The 18060-nt window shown below is 56.2% G+C and overlaps 1 protein-coding gene across 1 annotated transcript; it reads right to left on the reverse strand.

Moving 5' to 3' along the window:
• Positions 1 to 1177: 1177 nt before the first annotated feature.
• Positions 1178 to 18060, reverse strand: LOC131569225 (procollagen galactosyltransferase 1-like). Its single transcript, XM_058821433.1, has 12 exons — positions 17792 to 18060; positions 16482 to 16592; positions 15192 to 15309; positions 14085 to 14219; positions 13253 to 13457; positions 11041 to 11160; positions 9441 to 9517; positions 8153 to 8259; positions 6099 to 6231; positions 4513 to 4640; positions 3366 to 3572; positions 1178 to 1616 (listed from the first exon to the last, which is right to left on the reverse strand). Exons 1-12 carry the CDS (start codon positions 18058 to 18060, stop codon positions 1346 to 1348), a joined length of 1881 nt encoding a protein of 626 aa, XP_058677416.1. The 3' UTR covers positions 1178 to 1345.

The following is an 18060-nucleotide window of genomic DNA, read 5'->3' on the forward strand; positions in this document are numbered from 1 at the left end:
CTCTGAAAATCCCCCAAAACAATCCCAAAAAATGCCCCAGGAAAACATTCCAACACCCCAAAAAACCCCAAATCCCCCCAAAAAACCCCAAATCCCCCAAAATCCACCTAAAAACCCCCAAATCCCCCTCGTGCCTCAGTTTCCCCAGTGTGTTTCCCGGCCTCAGTTTCCCTTTCCTGGGATCCCAAATTTGGGAATTTTGGGGAATTTTCCGGAATTTTCCCACTGAATTTTGGGGATTTTTCCCATTGAATTTTGGGGATTTTTCCCCAGATTTTGGGGATTTTTCTCTGAATTTTGGGGGATTTTCCCTGAATTTTGGTTTTTTTTTTTCCTGCCTCAGTTTCCCTGTCCCCCAAGGACCATCCCAAACTCCCAAATCCTGGAATTTCAGGATGGGAAATGGCCCAAAATCTCCCCAAAAACACCTGGAAAGGGGGGGGGGGGGTGTGAAAAAAAACACAAACTAGAGTTAAAAATAATTTTTAAAAACCCTTTAAAAATAAAAATAAAAATAAAACCTTTATTTGGTAATAAAAGGGGAATAGAAAAACTCCAAACCAGGATTAAAAATAAAAATAGAAACTTTATTTGTTTATAAAAATCCCCCAAATTTTGGGGATTTTGGGGTCAGAGCTCGTCGCGGGCCGGGGTTGGGAATTCCGGGATTCCCGTGGGAATTTTTCCCCAGAAATCCCAAATTCTGGGGATGGAAATTCCGGGATTCCCACGGGAATTTTTCCCCAAAAATCCCAAATTCTGGGGATGGAAATTCCGGGATTCCCACGGGAATATTTCCCCAAAAATCCCAAATTTTGGGGTCAGAGCTCGTCGCTGTCGTGCCGGGGTTGGGAATTCTGGGATTCTCATGGGAATTTTTCCCCAAAAATCCCAAATTTTGGGGATATTTTTGGGGGTTCTTGGTGTCCTGCCAGGGATGGAAATTCCGGGATTCCCGCAGGAATTTTTCCCCAAAAATCCCAAATTCTGGGGGGGGGGGCTCTGGGGATGGAAATTCTGGGATTCCCACGGGAATTTTTCCCCAAAAATCCCAAATTCTGGGGGGGGGCTCTGGGGATGGAAATTCCGGGATTCCCGCAGGAATTTTTCCCCAGAAATCCCAAATTCTGGGGATTCCGGGATTCCCATGGGAATTTTTCCCCAAAAATCCCAAATTCTGGGGATGGAAATTCCGGGATTCCCGCAGGAATTTTTCCCCAGAAATCCCAAATTCTGGGGATTCCGGGATTCCCGTGGGAATTTTTCCCCAAAAATCCCAAATTCTGGGGATGGAAATTCCGGGATTCCCGCAGGAATTTTTCCCCAGAAATCCCAAATTCTGGGGTCAGAGCTCGTCGCGGGCGTCGCTGTCGTGCCGGGGTTGGGAATTCTGGGGTTCCCACGGGAATTCCTCCTCCCCATCGCCATCCTCATCCCGAATTCCGGGTTTCTCCGGGAGTTGGGAATTCCGGGGCTCCCTGGGGAATTCCTCCGGGGGGCTCTCGGTGTCGCTGACGTAGCCGGGCTCCCCCGTGTAGTGCGTGGGGAAGAGCAGCAGCGGCTCCGCCGAAAACGCCACCAGGTCCCGCCGCGAAAAGTGCCGCGAGTACTCCCGGCTGGGGGGCGGAAAAAATGGGGGAAATTTGGGTGAAATTCGGGGGAAAAACGGGAAAAAACGGGGGAAGAAACGGGGGAAAAAACGGGGAAAAAACCAAGGAAAAAACGGGGAGAAATGGGGAGAAAATGGGGAAAAAAGGTAAAAAAATTGGGGGAAAATGGGGGAAATATGGGGAGAAATGGAGGGAAAATGGGAAAAAACGGGGGAAAAAACGGGGGGAAAAAACAAGGAAAAAAACGGAAGAAATGGGGAGAAAATGGGGAAAAAAGGTAAAAAAATTGGGGGAAAATGGGGGAAATATGGGGAGAAATGGAGGGAAAATGGGAAAAATGGGGAAAATGGGGAAAAATGGGGAAAAAACAAGAAAAAATGGGAGAAATGGGGGGAAAATTGGGGGGAAAGATGTGAGAGGTCCGGGAGAAGTGCCGGGAGTACTCGGGGCTGGGGGGAATATGGGTGAAAAATGGGGGAAAATGGGAAAAAATGGGGAAAAATAGGAAAAAAAGGGGAAAATTTGGGGGTGAAATGGGAAAAAAAGGGGACAATTTGGGGGTGAAATGGGAAAAAAAATGGGAGAAATGGTGGGGAAATGGGGGGGAAAGAGGTGAGAGATCTGGGAAAAGTGCCGCGAGTACTCGGGGCTGAGGGGGAAAAATGGGGAGAAATTGGGTGAAAATGGGGAAAAATTGGGGGAAAAACTGAGAAAAAATGGGAGAAATGGGGGGAAAATGGGGGAAATGGGGGGGAAAGAGGTGAGAGATCCGGGAGAAGTGCTGGGAGTACTCGGGGCTGGGGGAAAATGGGGAGAAAATGGGAGAAAATTCAGGAGAAATGGGCGGGGAAATGGGGAAAAATGGGAACCTGGGGGTGCCGGTCGAACATGAGGGGCAGGAACTCATCCCTGTATCCCATAACCACTATTCCCAACCCCATAAACCCCCCAAATCCCATATATCCTGTACCTGGGGTGCCGGTCAAACATGAGGGGCAGGAACTCATCCCTGTATCCCACAAATCCCACAAACCCCACAAATCCCACAAACCCCATAAATCCCACAAATCCCACAAATCCCTGACCCCAAATCCCATAGTTCTGGTACCTGGGGTGTTGGTTGAACATGAGGGGCAGGAACTCATCCCTGTATCCCACAAATCCCACAAATCCCTGACCCCGAATCCCCCACATCCTGTACCTGGGGTGCCGCTCGAACATGAGGGGCAGGAACTCGTCCCTGTGTCCCATAACCACTATTCCCAACCCCACAAACCCCCCAAATCCCATATATCCTGTACCTGGGGTGCCGCTCGAACATGAGGGGCAGGAACTCATCCCTGTATCCCACAAATCCCACAAACCCCACAAATCCCACAAACCCCACAAATCCCACAAATCCCACAAATCCCTGACCCCAAATCCCATAGTTCTGGTACCTGGGGTGCCGGTCGAACATGAGGGGCAGGAACTCGTCCCTGTATCCCACAAATCCCACAAACCCCACAAATCCCTGACCCCCAAATCCCATAGTTCTGGTACCTGGGGTGCCGGTCGAACATGAGGGGCAGGAACTCGTCCCTGTATCCCACAAATCCCACAAACCCCACAAATCCCTGACCCCAAATCCCATAGTTCTGGTACCTGGGGTGCCGGTCGAACATGAGGGGCAGGAACTCGTCCCTGTATCCCACAAATCCCACAAACCCCACAAATCCCTGACCCCAAACCCCCCGAATCCCATAGTTCTGGTACCTGGGGTGCCGGTCGAACATGAGGGGCAGGAACTCGTCCACGGGGATCATCTTGCCCAGGGGCTCGGCCGCCAGCAGCTTGCGGGCGCCGCGCAGGGACAGCGCGTAGCCCAGGCTCCAGTAGGAGTAGCCCGGGCGCAGCAGCTGCCGCACGCCCGGCACGCCGCGCTCCGAGCGCTCCGGCTCCAGCCGCTTCCGGCCCAGGTAGCTGTGGGGCCGTTTCAGTCAATGGGGTCACTGGGATCAATGGGGTCATGGGGGTCAATGGGGTCAGTGGGGTCAATGGGATGATTGGGGTCATTGGGATCAATGGGATCAGGGGGATCAATGGGATGATTGGGGTCATTGGGATCAATGGGGTCATTGGAGTCAATGGGGTCAGTGGGGTCAATGGGATGATTGGGGTCATTGGGATCAATGGGGTCAGTGGGATCAATGGGATGATTGGGGTCATTGGGATCAATGGGGTCAGTGGGATCAATGGGATGATTGGGGTCATTGGGATCAATGGGGTCATTGGAGTCAATGGGGTCACTGGGATCAATGGGGTCAGGGGGGTCAATGGGATGATTGGGGTCATTGGGCCCAATGGGATCAGTGGGGTCACTGGGGTCAATGGGGTCACTGCTATTGGGATCACTGGGGTCAATGGGGTCAATGGGGTCACTGGGATCAATGGGGTCACTGGGGTCACTGGGGTCACTGGGATCAATGGGGTCACTGGGGTCACTGGGGTCAATGGGGTCACTGCTATTGGGGTCACTGGGGTCACTGGGGTCACTGGGGTCACTGGGGTCACTGCTATTGGGATCACTGGGCCCAACGGGATCCAAGAGGGCCTCAGGAAACGGGGAGCAGTGGGGTGAGGGTGAGGATGATGAGGACGACGACAGGATGAAGGCTCACACGAGGTCCCAGGAGACTGGGATGAGCTTTGGCGTGAGGATTGGGATTGGGATGAGGATGAGTTTTGGGGTGAGGATGATGATGAAGGCTCGCACGAGGCCCCAGGGGATTTGGATTGGGATGAGGATCGGGATGAGAATTGAGGCGAGGATGAGGATGGTGAAGGCTCACACGAGGGCCCGGGGCATTGGGATAGGGATGAGTTTTGGGGTGAGGATGAGGATGAGGATGAAGGCTCTCACATGAGGTCCCACTCGATGGCCGCCTCCTCCAGCTGCTCCATCAGCTCCGTCAGGCGGCTGCGGAAGAAAACCTCGAAGCGCAGATCGTCCTCGAACACCAGCGAGCGCCGCAGGCCCCGCGCCGAGATCTGGGAACGACCACGGGGACCCCGCGATTGGGGATGGACCCCGGGAATTCCGGGATTTGGGATGGACCCCGGGGATTCCGGGATTGGGGATGGACCCCGGGAATTCCGGGATTTGGGATGGACCCCGGGGATTCCAGGATTTGGGATGGACTCCGGGAATTCCAGGGATTTCAGGGATTTGGGATGGACCCCGGGAATTCCGGGATTTGGGATGGACCCCGGGGATTCCGGGATTTGGGGATGGACCCCGGGAATTCCAGGATTTGGGATGGACCCCGGGAATTCCGGAGATTCCGGGGATTTGGGATGGACCCCGGGAATTCCGGAGATTTCAGGGATTTGGGATGGACCCCGGGAATTCCGGGATTTGGGATGGACCCCGGGGATTCCAGGATTTGGGATGGACTCCGGGAATTCCAGGGATTTCAGGGATTTGGGATGGACCCCGGGATTTCAGGGATTTGGGATGGACTCCGGGAATTCCAGGGATTTCAGGGATTTGGGATGGACCCCGGGATTTCAGGGATTTGGGATGGACCCCGGGGATTCCAGGATTTGGGATGGATGCTGGGAGTGTCGCTCCCACCCCTGGGAATTCCCTGGATCCCCCTGCACTCCCTGACCCCCAGGATTGCTCCAGACGCCCCCAAAACCCCAAATTTTCACCCAAATTTCTCGAATTTCCTGTTCCTCACCTCCTGCCAGACCCCGTGGTGGCTGAGGAAGCAGCGGCTCCTTTATAAACCCCTGGATTCCCCTTTGACTCCCTGCACCCCAAATTCCATCCCAGACCCCCCCAAACCCCCAAATTTTCACCCAAATTTCCGGTTCCTCACTTCCTGCCAGACCCTGTGGTGGCTGAGGAAGCAGCGGCTCCTTGGGAACTCCCTTCAATCCCAGACCCCCAGGACTGCTCCAGACCCCCCAAAACCCCAAATTTTGCCCAAATTTCCCAAATTTGGGGTTCCTCACCTCCTGCCAGACGTGGTGGTGGCTGAGGAAGCAGCGGCTCCTTTGTAAACCCCTGGATTCCCCTTTGACTCCCTGGACCCCAAATTCCATCCCAGACCCCCCAAAACCCCAAATTTTCACCCAAATTTGGGGTTCCTCACCTCCTGCCAGACGTGGTGGTGGCTGAGGAAGCAGCGGCTCCTTTGTAAACCCCTGGATTCCCTGCACTCCCTGGACCCCAAATTCCATCCCAGACCCCCCAAAACCCCAAATTTTCACCCAAATTTCCCAAATTTGGGGCTCCTCACCTCCTGCCAGACGTGGTGGTGGCTGAGGAAGCAGCGGCTCCTTGGGAACTCCCTTCAATCCCAGACTCCCAGGATTGCTCCAGACCCCCCAAATTCCATCCCAGACCCCCCAAATTCCATCCCAGACCCCCAAATTCCATCCCAGACCCCCCAAAACCCCAAGTTTTCACCCAAATTTCCCAAATTTGGGGCTCCTCACCTCCTGCCAGACGTGGTGGTGGCTGAGGAAGCAGCCCACCTCGCCGTGGGTCAGCGCCCGCCCGTGGAAGGGGTCCCGGTAGCCCGGCAGCATCCGCACCCCCAGCGCCTCCACCCGGCTGCGGTTCAGCGCCCTGCGGGCACGGAACGTTCCGGAACGGGCTCTGGGGCTCTGGGGGGGTCGGGGATAATGCAGAGGGGGATTTGCCCAAAATCCGGGGAAATTGACCCAAAATCCAGGGAAATTCACCTCGAAATGGATGAGAAAATGGAGAAATTCACCCCGAAATCCAGGGAGAAATAGGGAAAATTCAGCCAAAATCTGGGGGAATTTACCCAAAATCCAGGGGGAAATGGAGAAATTCACCCCGAAATCTGGCAAAATGCACCCAAAAGCTATGGAAATTCACCCAAAATCCAGGGAAATTCAGCCAAAATCTGGGGAAAGTTCCAGAACGGGGGTCTGGAGGGGTCGGGGATAATGCAGAGGGGGATTTGCCCAAAATCCGGGGAAATTGACCCAAAATCCAGGGAAATTCACCTCGAAATGGATGAGAAAATGGAGAAATTCACCCCGAAATCCAGGGGGGAATCTGGGGGAATTCAGCCAAAATCCAGGGAGAAATGGGGAAAATTCACCCAAAATCTGGGGGAATTTACCCAAAATCCAGGGGGAAATGGGGAAAATTCACCCAAAATCTGGCAAAATTCACCCAAAAGCTACGGAAATTCACCCAAAACCCAGGGAAATTCAGCCAAAATCTGGGAGGAAATGGGGAAATCTGGGTGAATTTAGCCAAAATCTGGGGGGAAATTGACTCAAAATCTGGAGGGGAAATGGAGAAATTCACCCAAAATCTGGGGGGAAATGAGGAAACTGAGGGGAAATGGGGATAAATAGGGAAAAATTGGGGAAATCTAGGAGGAAAATGGGGAAAGTTTGGGGGAAAGTCACCCGAAATCCAGGAAAATTGATCCAAAATCTGGGGAAATTGCCCCAAAATCCTGGGGAAAGTTCCAGAACAGGGATCTGGGGGGGTCTGGGATAATGCAGAGGGGGATTTGCCCAAAATCCGGGGGGAAATGGGGAAATCTGGGGGGATTCAGCCAAAATCTGGGAGAATTTATCCAAAATCTGGGGGGAAATTCACCCTGAAATCCGGGGAAATTCATCCAAAATCCGGGGGGAAATCTGGGGGAATTCAGCCAAAATCAGGGGGAAATGGGGAAATTCACCCAAAATCTGATCTGGGGAAATTGACCCAAAATCTCAGGAAATTCACTCAAAATCTGGGGGAAAATGGGGAAATCTGGGGGGAAATGAGGAAATCTGGGGAAATTCACCCAAAATCTGCAGAAATTCACCCAAAATCTGGGGAAATTCACCCAAAATCTCAGGAAATTCACTCAAAATCTGGGGGAAAATGGGGAAATCTGGGGGGAAATGAGGAAATCTGGGGAAATTCACCCAAAATCTGCAGAAATTCACCCAAAATCTGGGGAAATTCACCCAAAATCTGGGGAAATTCACCCAAAATCTGCAGAAATTCACCCAAAATCTGCAGAAATTCACCCAAAATCATGGGAAATTCACCCTGATATCCAGGGAAATTAGCCCAAAATCTGGGGAGAAATGGAGATATCTGAGGGGAAATCTGGGGGTCTCTGGGGGTGTTTTTGGGGTGTTTTTGGGTGTTTTGGGGGGCTTTTTGGGGGGTTTTGGGGGGCTTTTTGGGGGGTCTCTGGGGAATTTTTGGGGGGGTTTTTGGGGGGTGTCTCTGGGGGTTTTTTGGAGTGTTTTTAGGGGTTTTTGGGAAGTTTTTGGGTGTTTTTGGGGGTTTTAGGATGTTTTTGGGGTGTTTTTGGGTGGATTTGGGTGTTTTTTAGGGTGTTTTTGGGGGTTTTTTGGGTGTTTTTGGGGTGTTTTTGGGGTGGTTTTGGGGTGTTTTTGGGTGGATTTGGGTGTTTTTTAGGGTGTTTTTGGGGGTTTTTTGGGTGTTTTTGGGGTGTTTTTGGGGGTTTTGGGGTGTTTTTGGGATGTTTTTGGGGTCTCACCGTCCGTCCACGGCCTCCACCAGTTTGGGGCTCACCCCCAGCTCGTGCAGCGAGCGCAGCATCCGCGCCCGGCGCCACGAACGGCGGCGCAGGTTGATCAGGAACACCTGGGGAAAAGAGGGAAAAATGGGGAAAAATGGGGGAAAATGGGGAAAAATGGGGAAACTGGGGGGAAATGGAGAAAAATTCGGGGCAAAATGTGGAAATCTGGGAGAAATAGGGGAAAATTGGGGGGATTCATCCAAAATGTGATCTGGGGAAAGTGACCCAAAATCCAGGGGAAATGAGGAAATTCACCCTGAAATCCAGGGGGAAATGGGGAAATCTGGGGGGAAATGGGGAAATCAGGGGGAATTCACCCAAAATCACAGAGGAAATGGGAAATTCACACCAAAATCTGAGGGGAAAATGGGGAAAAACTGGGGGGGAAATGGGGAGAAATTGGGGAAATCTGGGGGATTCAGCCAAAATCTGGGGCGAAATAGGAAAATCTAGGGGAAAATGGGGAGAAAATGGGGGAAAATTGAGGGGAAATGGGGAAATCTGGGGGAATTCACCCAAAATCTGGGGGAATTCACCCAAAATCCGGAGGGAAACGGGGAAAAACTGTGGGGGAAATTGGGGAAATCTGGGGGAATTCACCCAAAATCTGGAGGGGGAAATCTGGGAGGATTCACCCAAAATCCAGGGGGAAATGGGGAAATTCACCCCAAAACCCAGGAGAAAATGGGGAAATTGGGGGGATTCACCCAAAATCCAGGGGGAAATGGGGAAATTCACCCAAAATCTGTGAGGAAAATTGGGAAAAACTGGGGGAAAATGAGGGCAAACTGGGGGGAAAATGGGGAAGAATTGGGAAAAACTGAGGAGAAAATGGGGAAAAATTGGGGAAACGTGGGGGGATACACCCAAAATCAGGGGGGAAATGGGGAAATCTGGGGGAAAATAGGGAAATCTGGGGGATTCACCTGAAATCCAGGGGGAAATTGGGAAATTCACCCCGAAATCCAGGGGGAAATCTTGAGGGAAATGGGGATATATGGGGGAAATTGGGGACAGCTGGGGGGAAAACTGGGGAGAAATGGGGAAATCTGGGGGGATTCACCCAAAATCCAGGAGGAAAATGTGGAAATTTGGGGGCATTCACCCAAAATCCGGGGGGAAATTGAGAGATCTGAGGAGATTCGCCCAAAATCCAGAAATAAAGAAGGAAAACGACCCAAAATCCCAAGGAAAGGGTGGGAAAGGCCCCAGATCTCAGTGGGAATTCCGAGGGAGGGGCTCCCACCTCATCAAATCCCAGCTTGTCCAGGACCTTGGGAGGGACCCACACGTGTGGGGAGGGCTCGGCCGGAGGCAGCTTCACTGTGGGAAAGGGAAAATTCCGTGGGGATGGGCCCTAAATCCATGGAAATGAGCCCCGAATCCCACGGGAATGGGCCCCAAATCCTGTAGGAAATGGGCTCCAAATCTCGAGGGAATGGGCCCCAAATTCCATGAGAATGGGCCCTAAATCCCAAAGGAATAGGTCCTCAAATCCCATGGGAATTGGTCTCTAAATCCCAAAGAAATCAGCCCCAAAATCCCAAAGGAATTGGCCCCAAATCCAATGGGAATGAGCCCCAAATCTTGTGGGAATGGGCCTCTAAATCCCGTGGGAATCAGCCCCAAATCCCATGGCAGTGAGTCTCAAATCCCGTGGGAATGAGCCTCTAAACCCCATGGGAATGGGCCCTAAATCCCATAGGAATGGCCCCCAAATCCCAAAGGAATCAGCCCCAAATCCCATGGAATGGGCCTTAAATCCCATTGGAATTGGCCCCTAAATCCCATTGGAATTGGCCCCCAAATCCCAAGGGAATGGGCCCTAAATCCCATTGAAATGGGCCCCAAATCCCAAGGGAATGGGCCCTGAATCCCATAGGAATGGCCCCCAAATCCCATGGGAATGGGCCCTAAATCCCAAAGGAATGGCCTCCAAATCCCATGGGAATGGGCCCTAAATCCCATAGGAATGGCCTCCAAATCCCATGGGAATGGGCTTTAAATCCCATAGGAATCAGCCCCAAACCCCATGGGAATGGGCCCTAAATCCCAAAGGAATCAGCCCCAAATCCCACAGGACTCAACCCAAATCCCGTGGGAATGAGCCCCAGGTCCCAGCGGAACATTTCCCATCCTGGGGGTGAAGAATCCCCAATCCCAGGGGTCCCATCCCAGGATCCTTCTCCTCCCCACCATCCCAAAGCCCCGAATCCATCGGGATCCACTGGGATCCTCCTCTCCCACCCAATCCCAAAGCTCTGAATGCTTTGGGATCCATTGGGATCCATTGGAATCCATTGGGATCCTTCACTCCCCACAATCCCAAAGCCCTGAATCCATCGGGATCCACTGGGATTCTTCCTTCCCCCACAATCCCAAAGCTCTGAATCCATCGGGATCCACTGGGATTCTTCCTTCCCTCACAATCCCAAAGCCCTGAATCCCTTGGGAACCTTTGAGATCCTTTAGGATCCTCCTCTCGCCCCCAAGCCCAGAGCCCTGAATCCTTTGGGATCCACTGGGATCCCTCTCCCCCCGCGATCCCAAGGCCCTGGATCCATTGGGATCCTTTGGGATCCATTGGGATCCTCCTCTCCCCCGCCATGCCAAGGCCCTGGATCCATCGGGATCCTTTGGGATCCTTTGGGATCCATTGGGATCCTCCTCTCCCCCGCCATCCCAAGGCCCTGCATCCTTTGGGATCCTTCCCTCCCTCCAATCCCAAAGCTCAGAATCCATTGGGGTCCCTCCCTCTCCCAAAATCCCAAAGCTCTGAATCCATCGGGATCCATCGGGATCCATCGGGATCCACTGGGATCCACTGGGATCCCTCGGGATCTCACCCATGATCTCCAGCTGGACGTGCAGGAAGTTCTCGGCCTCGTCCTCCAGGGAGCTCTGGGAGCGCAGCGGCACCGGCAGGAACCCGAACTGCTCCCGGTTGGACACGAACATCTGCACACCTGGGATGGGATTGGGAATAACGGGAATAACGGGAATAATGGGATTGGGAATGGGAACAGGAACCCGAACTGCTCCCGGTTGGACACGAACATCTGCACACCTGGGATGGGATGGGATTGGGAATAACGGGAATAACGGGAATAATGGGATTGGGATTGGGAACGGGAACCTGAACTGCTCCCGGTTGGACACGAACATCTGCACGCCTGGGATGGGATTGGGAATAACGGGAATAACGGGAATAATGGGATTGGGAACCCGAACTGCTCCCGGTTGGACACGAACATCTGCACACCTGGGAATAACGGGAATAACGGGAATAATGGGATTGGGAATGGGAACAGGAACCCGAACTGCTCCCGGTTGGACACGAACATCTGCACGCCTGGGATGGGATGGGATTGGGAATAACGGGAATAATGGGAATAACGGGAGTAATGGGATTGGGAACCCGAACTGCTCCCGGTTGGACACGAACATCTGCACACCTGGGAATAACGGGAATGTTGGGAATAATGGGATTGGGAATAATGGGATTGGGATTGGGAACGGGAACCTGAACTGCTCCCGGTTGGACACGAACATCTGCACACCTGGGATGGGATTGGGAATAACGGGAATAACGGGAATAATGGGATTGGGAACCCGAACTGCTCCTGGTTGGACACGAACATCTGCACGCCTGGGAATAACGGGAATGTTGGGAATGACGAGAATAATGGGAATAACGGGAATAATGGGAATAATGGGAATAATGGGATTGGGATTGGGAACCCGAACTGCTCCGGGTTGGACACGAACATCTGCACGCCTGGGAATAACGGGAATGTTGGGAATAATGGGAATAACGGGATTGGGATTGGGAACGGGAACCCGAACTGCTCCGGGTTGGACACGAACATCTGAACCCCTGGGATAGTGGGAATAATGGGATTGGGAATGGGAACGTTGGGGATTGGGATTGGGAATGGGATCCCTCGGGATTGGGATTGGGAATGGGAACGTTGGGGATTGGGAATGGGAATGGGATCCCTCGGGATTGGGATCGGGGATGGAACCAGAGCAGGATCAGGATGGGGGAGTCACTCCTGTACTGGGATCACTCAGAGTCGATCTCAAATCCCAGCCCAATTTCAACCCCAACCCAACCCCACCAATCCCCATCCCGCTGCTCACCGGCGCGGCGGCAGGCGGCGCCCAAGGCCAGGATGTCGTCCCAGTCCCATCCTGCCCCAACCCAACTCAACCCAACCCAACAATCCCAACCCAACTCAACCCATCCCATCCCAACCCATCTCAACCCAACTCAACTCATCCCAACCCAACTCAACAATCCCATCAATCCCAACTCAACCCATCAATCCCGACCCAACCCAACTGAACACAACCCAACAATCCCAACCCAACCCAACAATCCCAACTCAACCCAACTCAACCCATCCCATCCCAACCCAACAATCCCAACTCAACAATCCCATCAATCCCAACTCAACCCATCAATCCCGACCCAACCCAACTGAACACAACCTAACAACCCCAACCCAACCCAAGAAAACTCAATAATCCCAGCTCAACTCATCAATCCCAACACAACCCAACTCAACCCAACCCAACAATCCCAAACCAACTCAACCCAGGTCCCCCATCCTCACCGGCGCGTCGGCAGGCAGCGGCGAAGACGAGGATGTCGTCCCAGTCCCAACCCAACCCAACCCAACCCTACCCATCAATCCCATCCCAAACTGACCATCCCACGCCCATTGCCAGTGCTCACCGGTGTGGTGACAGGCGGCGGTAAAGACCAGGATGTCATCCCAACCCAACCCAACCCAACAATCCCAACCCAACTGAACCCAACCCATCCCAACAATCCCAACCCAACCCATCCCAACAATCCCAACTCAACCCAACCCAACAATCCCAACCCAACCCAACCCATGCCCACTGCCGATGCTCACCGGCGTGGCGGCAGGTGGCGGCAAAGACCAGGATGTCGTCCCAATCCCAACCCAACTCAACCCAACCCATCTCAAGAGTCCCAACTCAACCCAACCCATCAATCCCAACCCAACCCTGGTGCCCCGTCCTCACCGGCGTGGCGGCAGGCGGCGGCGAACACCAGGATGTCGTCCCAGGGGCCGCCGTAGCCGGGCGGGGGCGGGTGGAAGGCCAGGTGCCGTGCGTGCTCCCGGCGCAGGTCCAGCAGGAACGTCGAGTGCACCATGGGCACCGCGAAGCAGCCGCGGCGCTCCCGGCGCCGGATCGGCAGGTAGGCGGCCGTGCGCCGGTAATAGCCCTGGGAATGGGGAGAGTGACCAATGAGTGACCATGAGTGACCAATGAGTGATCGCTGAGTGACCACTGAGTGACCACTGGGATCGGCAGGTAGGCGGCCGTGCGCCGGTAATAGCCCTGGGAACGGGGGAGAGTGACCAATGAGTGACCAATGAGTGACCAATGAGTGACCACTGGGATCGGCAGGTAGGCGGCCGTGCGCCGGTAATAGCCCTGGGAACAGGGGCAGTGACCAATGAGTGACCAATGAGTGACCAATGAGTGACCCTGAGTGACCGCTGGGAATGGGAGAGTGACCACTGGGAATGGGGCCAGAAGGGCTGGAATGACCACTGGGAATGAGGAAATGGCCACGCCCTCACCTGTCTGTGCCCTCACCCATCAGTGCCACACCCTCGCCTGTGCCCACCCTCACCTGTGCCCACTCTCACCTGTCAGTGTCACACCCTCACCTGTGCCCACTCTCACCTGTCAGTGCCACACCCTCACCTGTGCCCACCCTCACCTGTCAGTGTCACACCCTCGCCTGTGCCCACTCTCACCTGTGCCACACCCTCACCTGTGCCCATCCTCACCTGTGCCCACCCTCCCCTGTCAGTGCCACACCCTCCCCTGTGCCCGCCCTCACCTGCGGGGTGATGCCGCACCAGAAGTTGGAGTAGGCGGCGCGCGAGTCCAGCATGGGCGCCACCACGGTTCTGTTCTCGGCCACCAGCACGGCCAGCGTGTCGGGGTTCACCAGGACATTGTCAGCGTCCAGGAACTGTGGGGGACACACCTGTGTGACACCTGGGACACACCTGTGTGACACCTGGGACACACCTGGGACACACCTGTGATACACCTGAGTTACACCTGAGTTACACCTGGGACACCCCCAGCGTGTCGGGGTTCACCAGGACATTGTCAGCATCCAGGAACTGTGACACAGATACCTGTGTGACACCTGGGACACAGCTGGGACACACCTGTGTGACACCTGGGACACACCTGGGACACCCCCAGCGTGTCGGGGTTCACCAGAACGTTATCAGCATCCAGGAACTGTGAGGGACACACCTGAGTTACACCTGGGACACACCTGGGACACACCTGTGTGACATCTGACACACCTGTGATACACCTGAGTTACACCTGAGTTACACCTGGGACACCCCCAGCGTGTTGGGGTTCACCAGGACATTGTCTGAGTCCAGGAACTGGGGACACACCTGAGTTACACCTGGGTCACACCTGGGACCCCTCCCCACATTCAAGACCCCTCCCCAACTCAGACACAGCCACACCTGTGCCTGGGTGTCCCCAATGTCCCCCACCCCAGTGTTCAGTGACCCTTGGGGACCCCTCCCCAAATTCAGGACCCCCCTCCCAAATTCAGACACAGCCACACCCGAGCCTGGGTGTCCCCAGTGTCCCCCACCCCAGGGCTGGGTTTGTCCCCTTTGAGGGGGCTCAGGGACCTTTGGGGGACCCCTGGGGACCCCTCCCTAAATTGGGAGACCCCTCCCCAAATTCAGGGACCCCTCCCCAAATTGGGAGACCCCTCCCCAAATTCCGGATGCCCCCCAGCTCAGACACAGCCCCACCCGAGCCTGGGTGCCCCCGCACCAGGGCTGCGTTTGTCCCCTCTGGGGTGGCTTTTCCCCCCTCCCTGGGGCTCAGGGACCCTTGGGGACCCTTGGGGACCCCTCCCCAAATTCGAGGACCCCTCCCCACATTCAGCCCCCCCCCGTACCAGCAGGTAATCGGCCCACATGGCCCGGGCGGCCTCCAGGGCCTCCTGGCGCAGCCTCATCACGTGCTCGTAGCGCGCGGGGCTCCAGTGCTTGGGGCCCTCCTCGTCGGGGAACGACCTGGGGGGCACCGGGGGGGCACCTCAGACACCCCCAAATCCTGGGGAGACCCCCCCCAAATCCTGGGGAGAGACCCCCGAAACCCGGGGAGAGACCCCTGAAATTTGGGGACACACAGGGACCCGAAAAACCTGAGAAAAACCCCAAAATTTGGGGTTCCCTCCTCATTGGGGAAGGACCTGGGGGGCACCGGGGGGGCACCTCAGACACCCCCAAATCCTGGGGAGAGACCCCCGAAATTTGGGACCCACAGAGACCCTCAAAATGTGAGAAAAACAACAAAAGTTGGGGTTCCCTCCTCGTCAGGGAAGGACCTGGGGGGCCCCAGGGGCACCTCAGACACCCCCAAATCCTGGGGAGACCCCCCCCGAAATCATGGGGAGATCCCCCCCAAACCCGGGGAGAAACCCCCCAAACCCGGGGAGAGAGCCCCGAAATTTGGGGACACACAGGGACCCGAAAAACCTGAGAAAAACAACAAAATTTGGGGTTCCCTCCTCGTCGGGGAACGACCTGGGGGGCACCGGGGGGGGCACCTCAGACACCCCCAAATCATGGGGAGACCCCCCCCAAATCCTGGGGAGATCCCCCCCAAACCCGGGGAGAGACCCCTGAAATTTGGGGACCCGCAAGGGATTTTTCCTCTCAAATTTGGGGTTCCCTCCTCATCAGGGAAGGACCTGGGGGGCACCGGGGGGGCACCTCAGACACCCCCAAATCCTGGGGAGAGACCCCCCCCAAATCTGGGGAGAGACCCTCAATTCCAGGGAGAGACCCCTGAAATTTGGGGACCCACAGGGACCCGAAAAACCTGAGGGAAACCCCAAAATTTGGGGACTCGTCCGCACAAATTTTGGACTTTCCTCACTGGGGAAGAGCCTGGGGGGCACCTTAGACACCCCCAAATCCTGAGGAGACCCCAAAACCACCCCGGGACCCCCCTAAATTTGTTCTGAGACCCTCCCGGGACCCCCAAAAACCCCCCAGAACCCCTCCTGGCGCCTCCCCTCTCTACAGCGACCAAACTCCCAACGCACGGGGACCCCCAAAACCCCCCCGGGACCCCCCGGATCCCCTCCCAGACCCCTTCAAACACCCCCAGGACCCCCCCCCCAAAATCCCCCAGGGACCCCCAAAGGCGTCAGAGCCCCCCCAAGCCCCCCCAGGCTGACGTGGGCTCCTCCTGGTGCCTCCAGAGCACGCGGTGGTAGCGGCCCCGCACGCGGCCCAGCCACTCGGCCAGCAGCGACGAGGTGTTGTCCACGCTGTGGTCAGCGGCCACCCTGGGGACACGGGGACACCTCGGGGTCACACGGGGTCACACGGGGTCACACAGGTGTGTCACACCCAGGGCAGTGTCACACACAGGGTCAGTGTCACACACACACACAGAGGTGTCCACGCTGTGGTCAGCGGCCACCCTGGGGACACGGGGACACCTCGGGGTCACACGGGGTCACACAGGTGTGTCACACACAGGGCAGTGTCACACACAGGGTCAGTGTCACACACAGGGTCAGTGTCACACACACGCACAGAGGTGTCCACGCTGTGGTCAGCGGCCACCCTGGGGACACGGGGACACCTCGGGGTCACACGGGGTCACACGGGGTCACACGGGGTCACACAGGTGTGTCACACCCAGGGTCAGTGTCACACCCAGGCTCAGTGTCACACCCAGGGTCAGTGTCACACACACACACAGAGGTGTCCACGCTGTGGTCAGCGGCCACCCTGGGGGGACACGGGGACACCTCGGGGTCACACGGGGTCACACGCAGGGGAGTTCACACAGAGTCACACAGGGTCACACGGGGTCACACAGTGTCACCCAGGGTCAGTGTCACACACACACACACACACACACACACAGAGGTGTCCACCCTGTGGTCAGCGGCCACCCTGAGGGGACACGGGGACACCTCGGGGTCACAGGAGTGTCACACAGGTGTGTTACACACAGGGCAGTGTCACACACAGGTTGTCACACACTGAGCCCATCCCTGAGTGCTCCCCACACTCCCCAATGTCCCCCAATGTCCCCACTGTCCCCAGTGTCCCCAATGTCCCCAATGTCCCCAGACCCACCACAGCGCCATCCTGCCCTTGGGGCGCCGTGTCCCCCCTGTGTCCCCACATCCCCCAGTGTCCCCACGCCCCTCAATGTCCCCAATGCCCCCAATGTCCCCAGTGTCCCCACACCCCTCCAGTGCCCCCACGCTCCCCAATGTCCCCAGTGTCCCCAGACCCGCCAGAGCGCCATCCTGTCCTTGGGGTGCCGTGTCCCCTCAACGTCCCCAATGTCCCCACATCCCCCAGTGTCCCCACGCCCCTCCATGTCCCCAATGTCCCCAGACCCCCCCAGTGTCCCCAATGTCCCCATGCCCCCCCAATGTCCCCAGTGTCCCTACACCCCTCCAGTGCCCCCACGCTCCCCAATGTCCCCAGACGCCCCCAATGTCCCCAGTGTCCCCAGACCCACCAAAGCGCCATCCTGTCCTTGGGGTGCCGCAGCCTCTCGAGCCCCCCCAGCACCAGCGGCAGCGCATGGGCCGCGTTCCGCGCCAGCAGCGCCACGGCCACGCGCGGCGGCCGCAGCGGCGACTCCGGGTTCCAGCGCTCCTCGGGGAAATACCCGAGGGCCGGGCCGGGCCCCAGCCCCAGGCGGAGCCGCCCGGAGGAGCCGCCCGGGCCCCGCTCCGGCCCCGCCAGCAGCAGCAGCAGCAGCAGCGGCCACGGCCGCGCCGCCAT

Source organism: Ammospiza caudacuta, chromosome 29 (assembly GCF_027887145.1).
Source record: "Ammospiza caudacuta isolate bAmmCau1 chromosome 29, bAmmCau1.pri, whole genome shotgun sequence".
NCBI classification, from domain to species: Eukaryota; Metazoa; Chordata; class Aves; order Passeriformes; family Passerellidae; genus Ammospiza; species Ammospiza caudacuta.

What these genes read in the sequence shown, in the direction of transcription:
- LOC131569225 (XM_058821433.1), bottom strand. Translation starts at nt 18,060, where the DNA reads ATGGCGGCGCGGCCGTGGCCGCTGCTGCTGCTGCTGCTGCTGGCGGGG. An exon ending in CGCCGCCTGCCGCCACGCCG is followed by an intron (nt 11,161 to 13,252) that starts GTGAGGACGGGG and finishes ATCCCATCCCAG; the next exon opens with GTGTGCAGATGTTCGTGTCC. An exon ending in GCCATCGAGTGGGACCTCAT is followed by an intron (nt 3,573 to 4,512) that starts GTGAGAGCCTTC and finishes ACGGCCCCACAG; the next exon opens with CTACCTGGGCCGGAAGCGGC.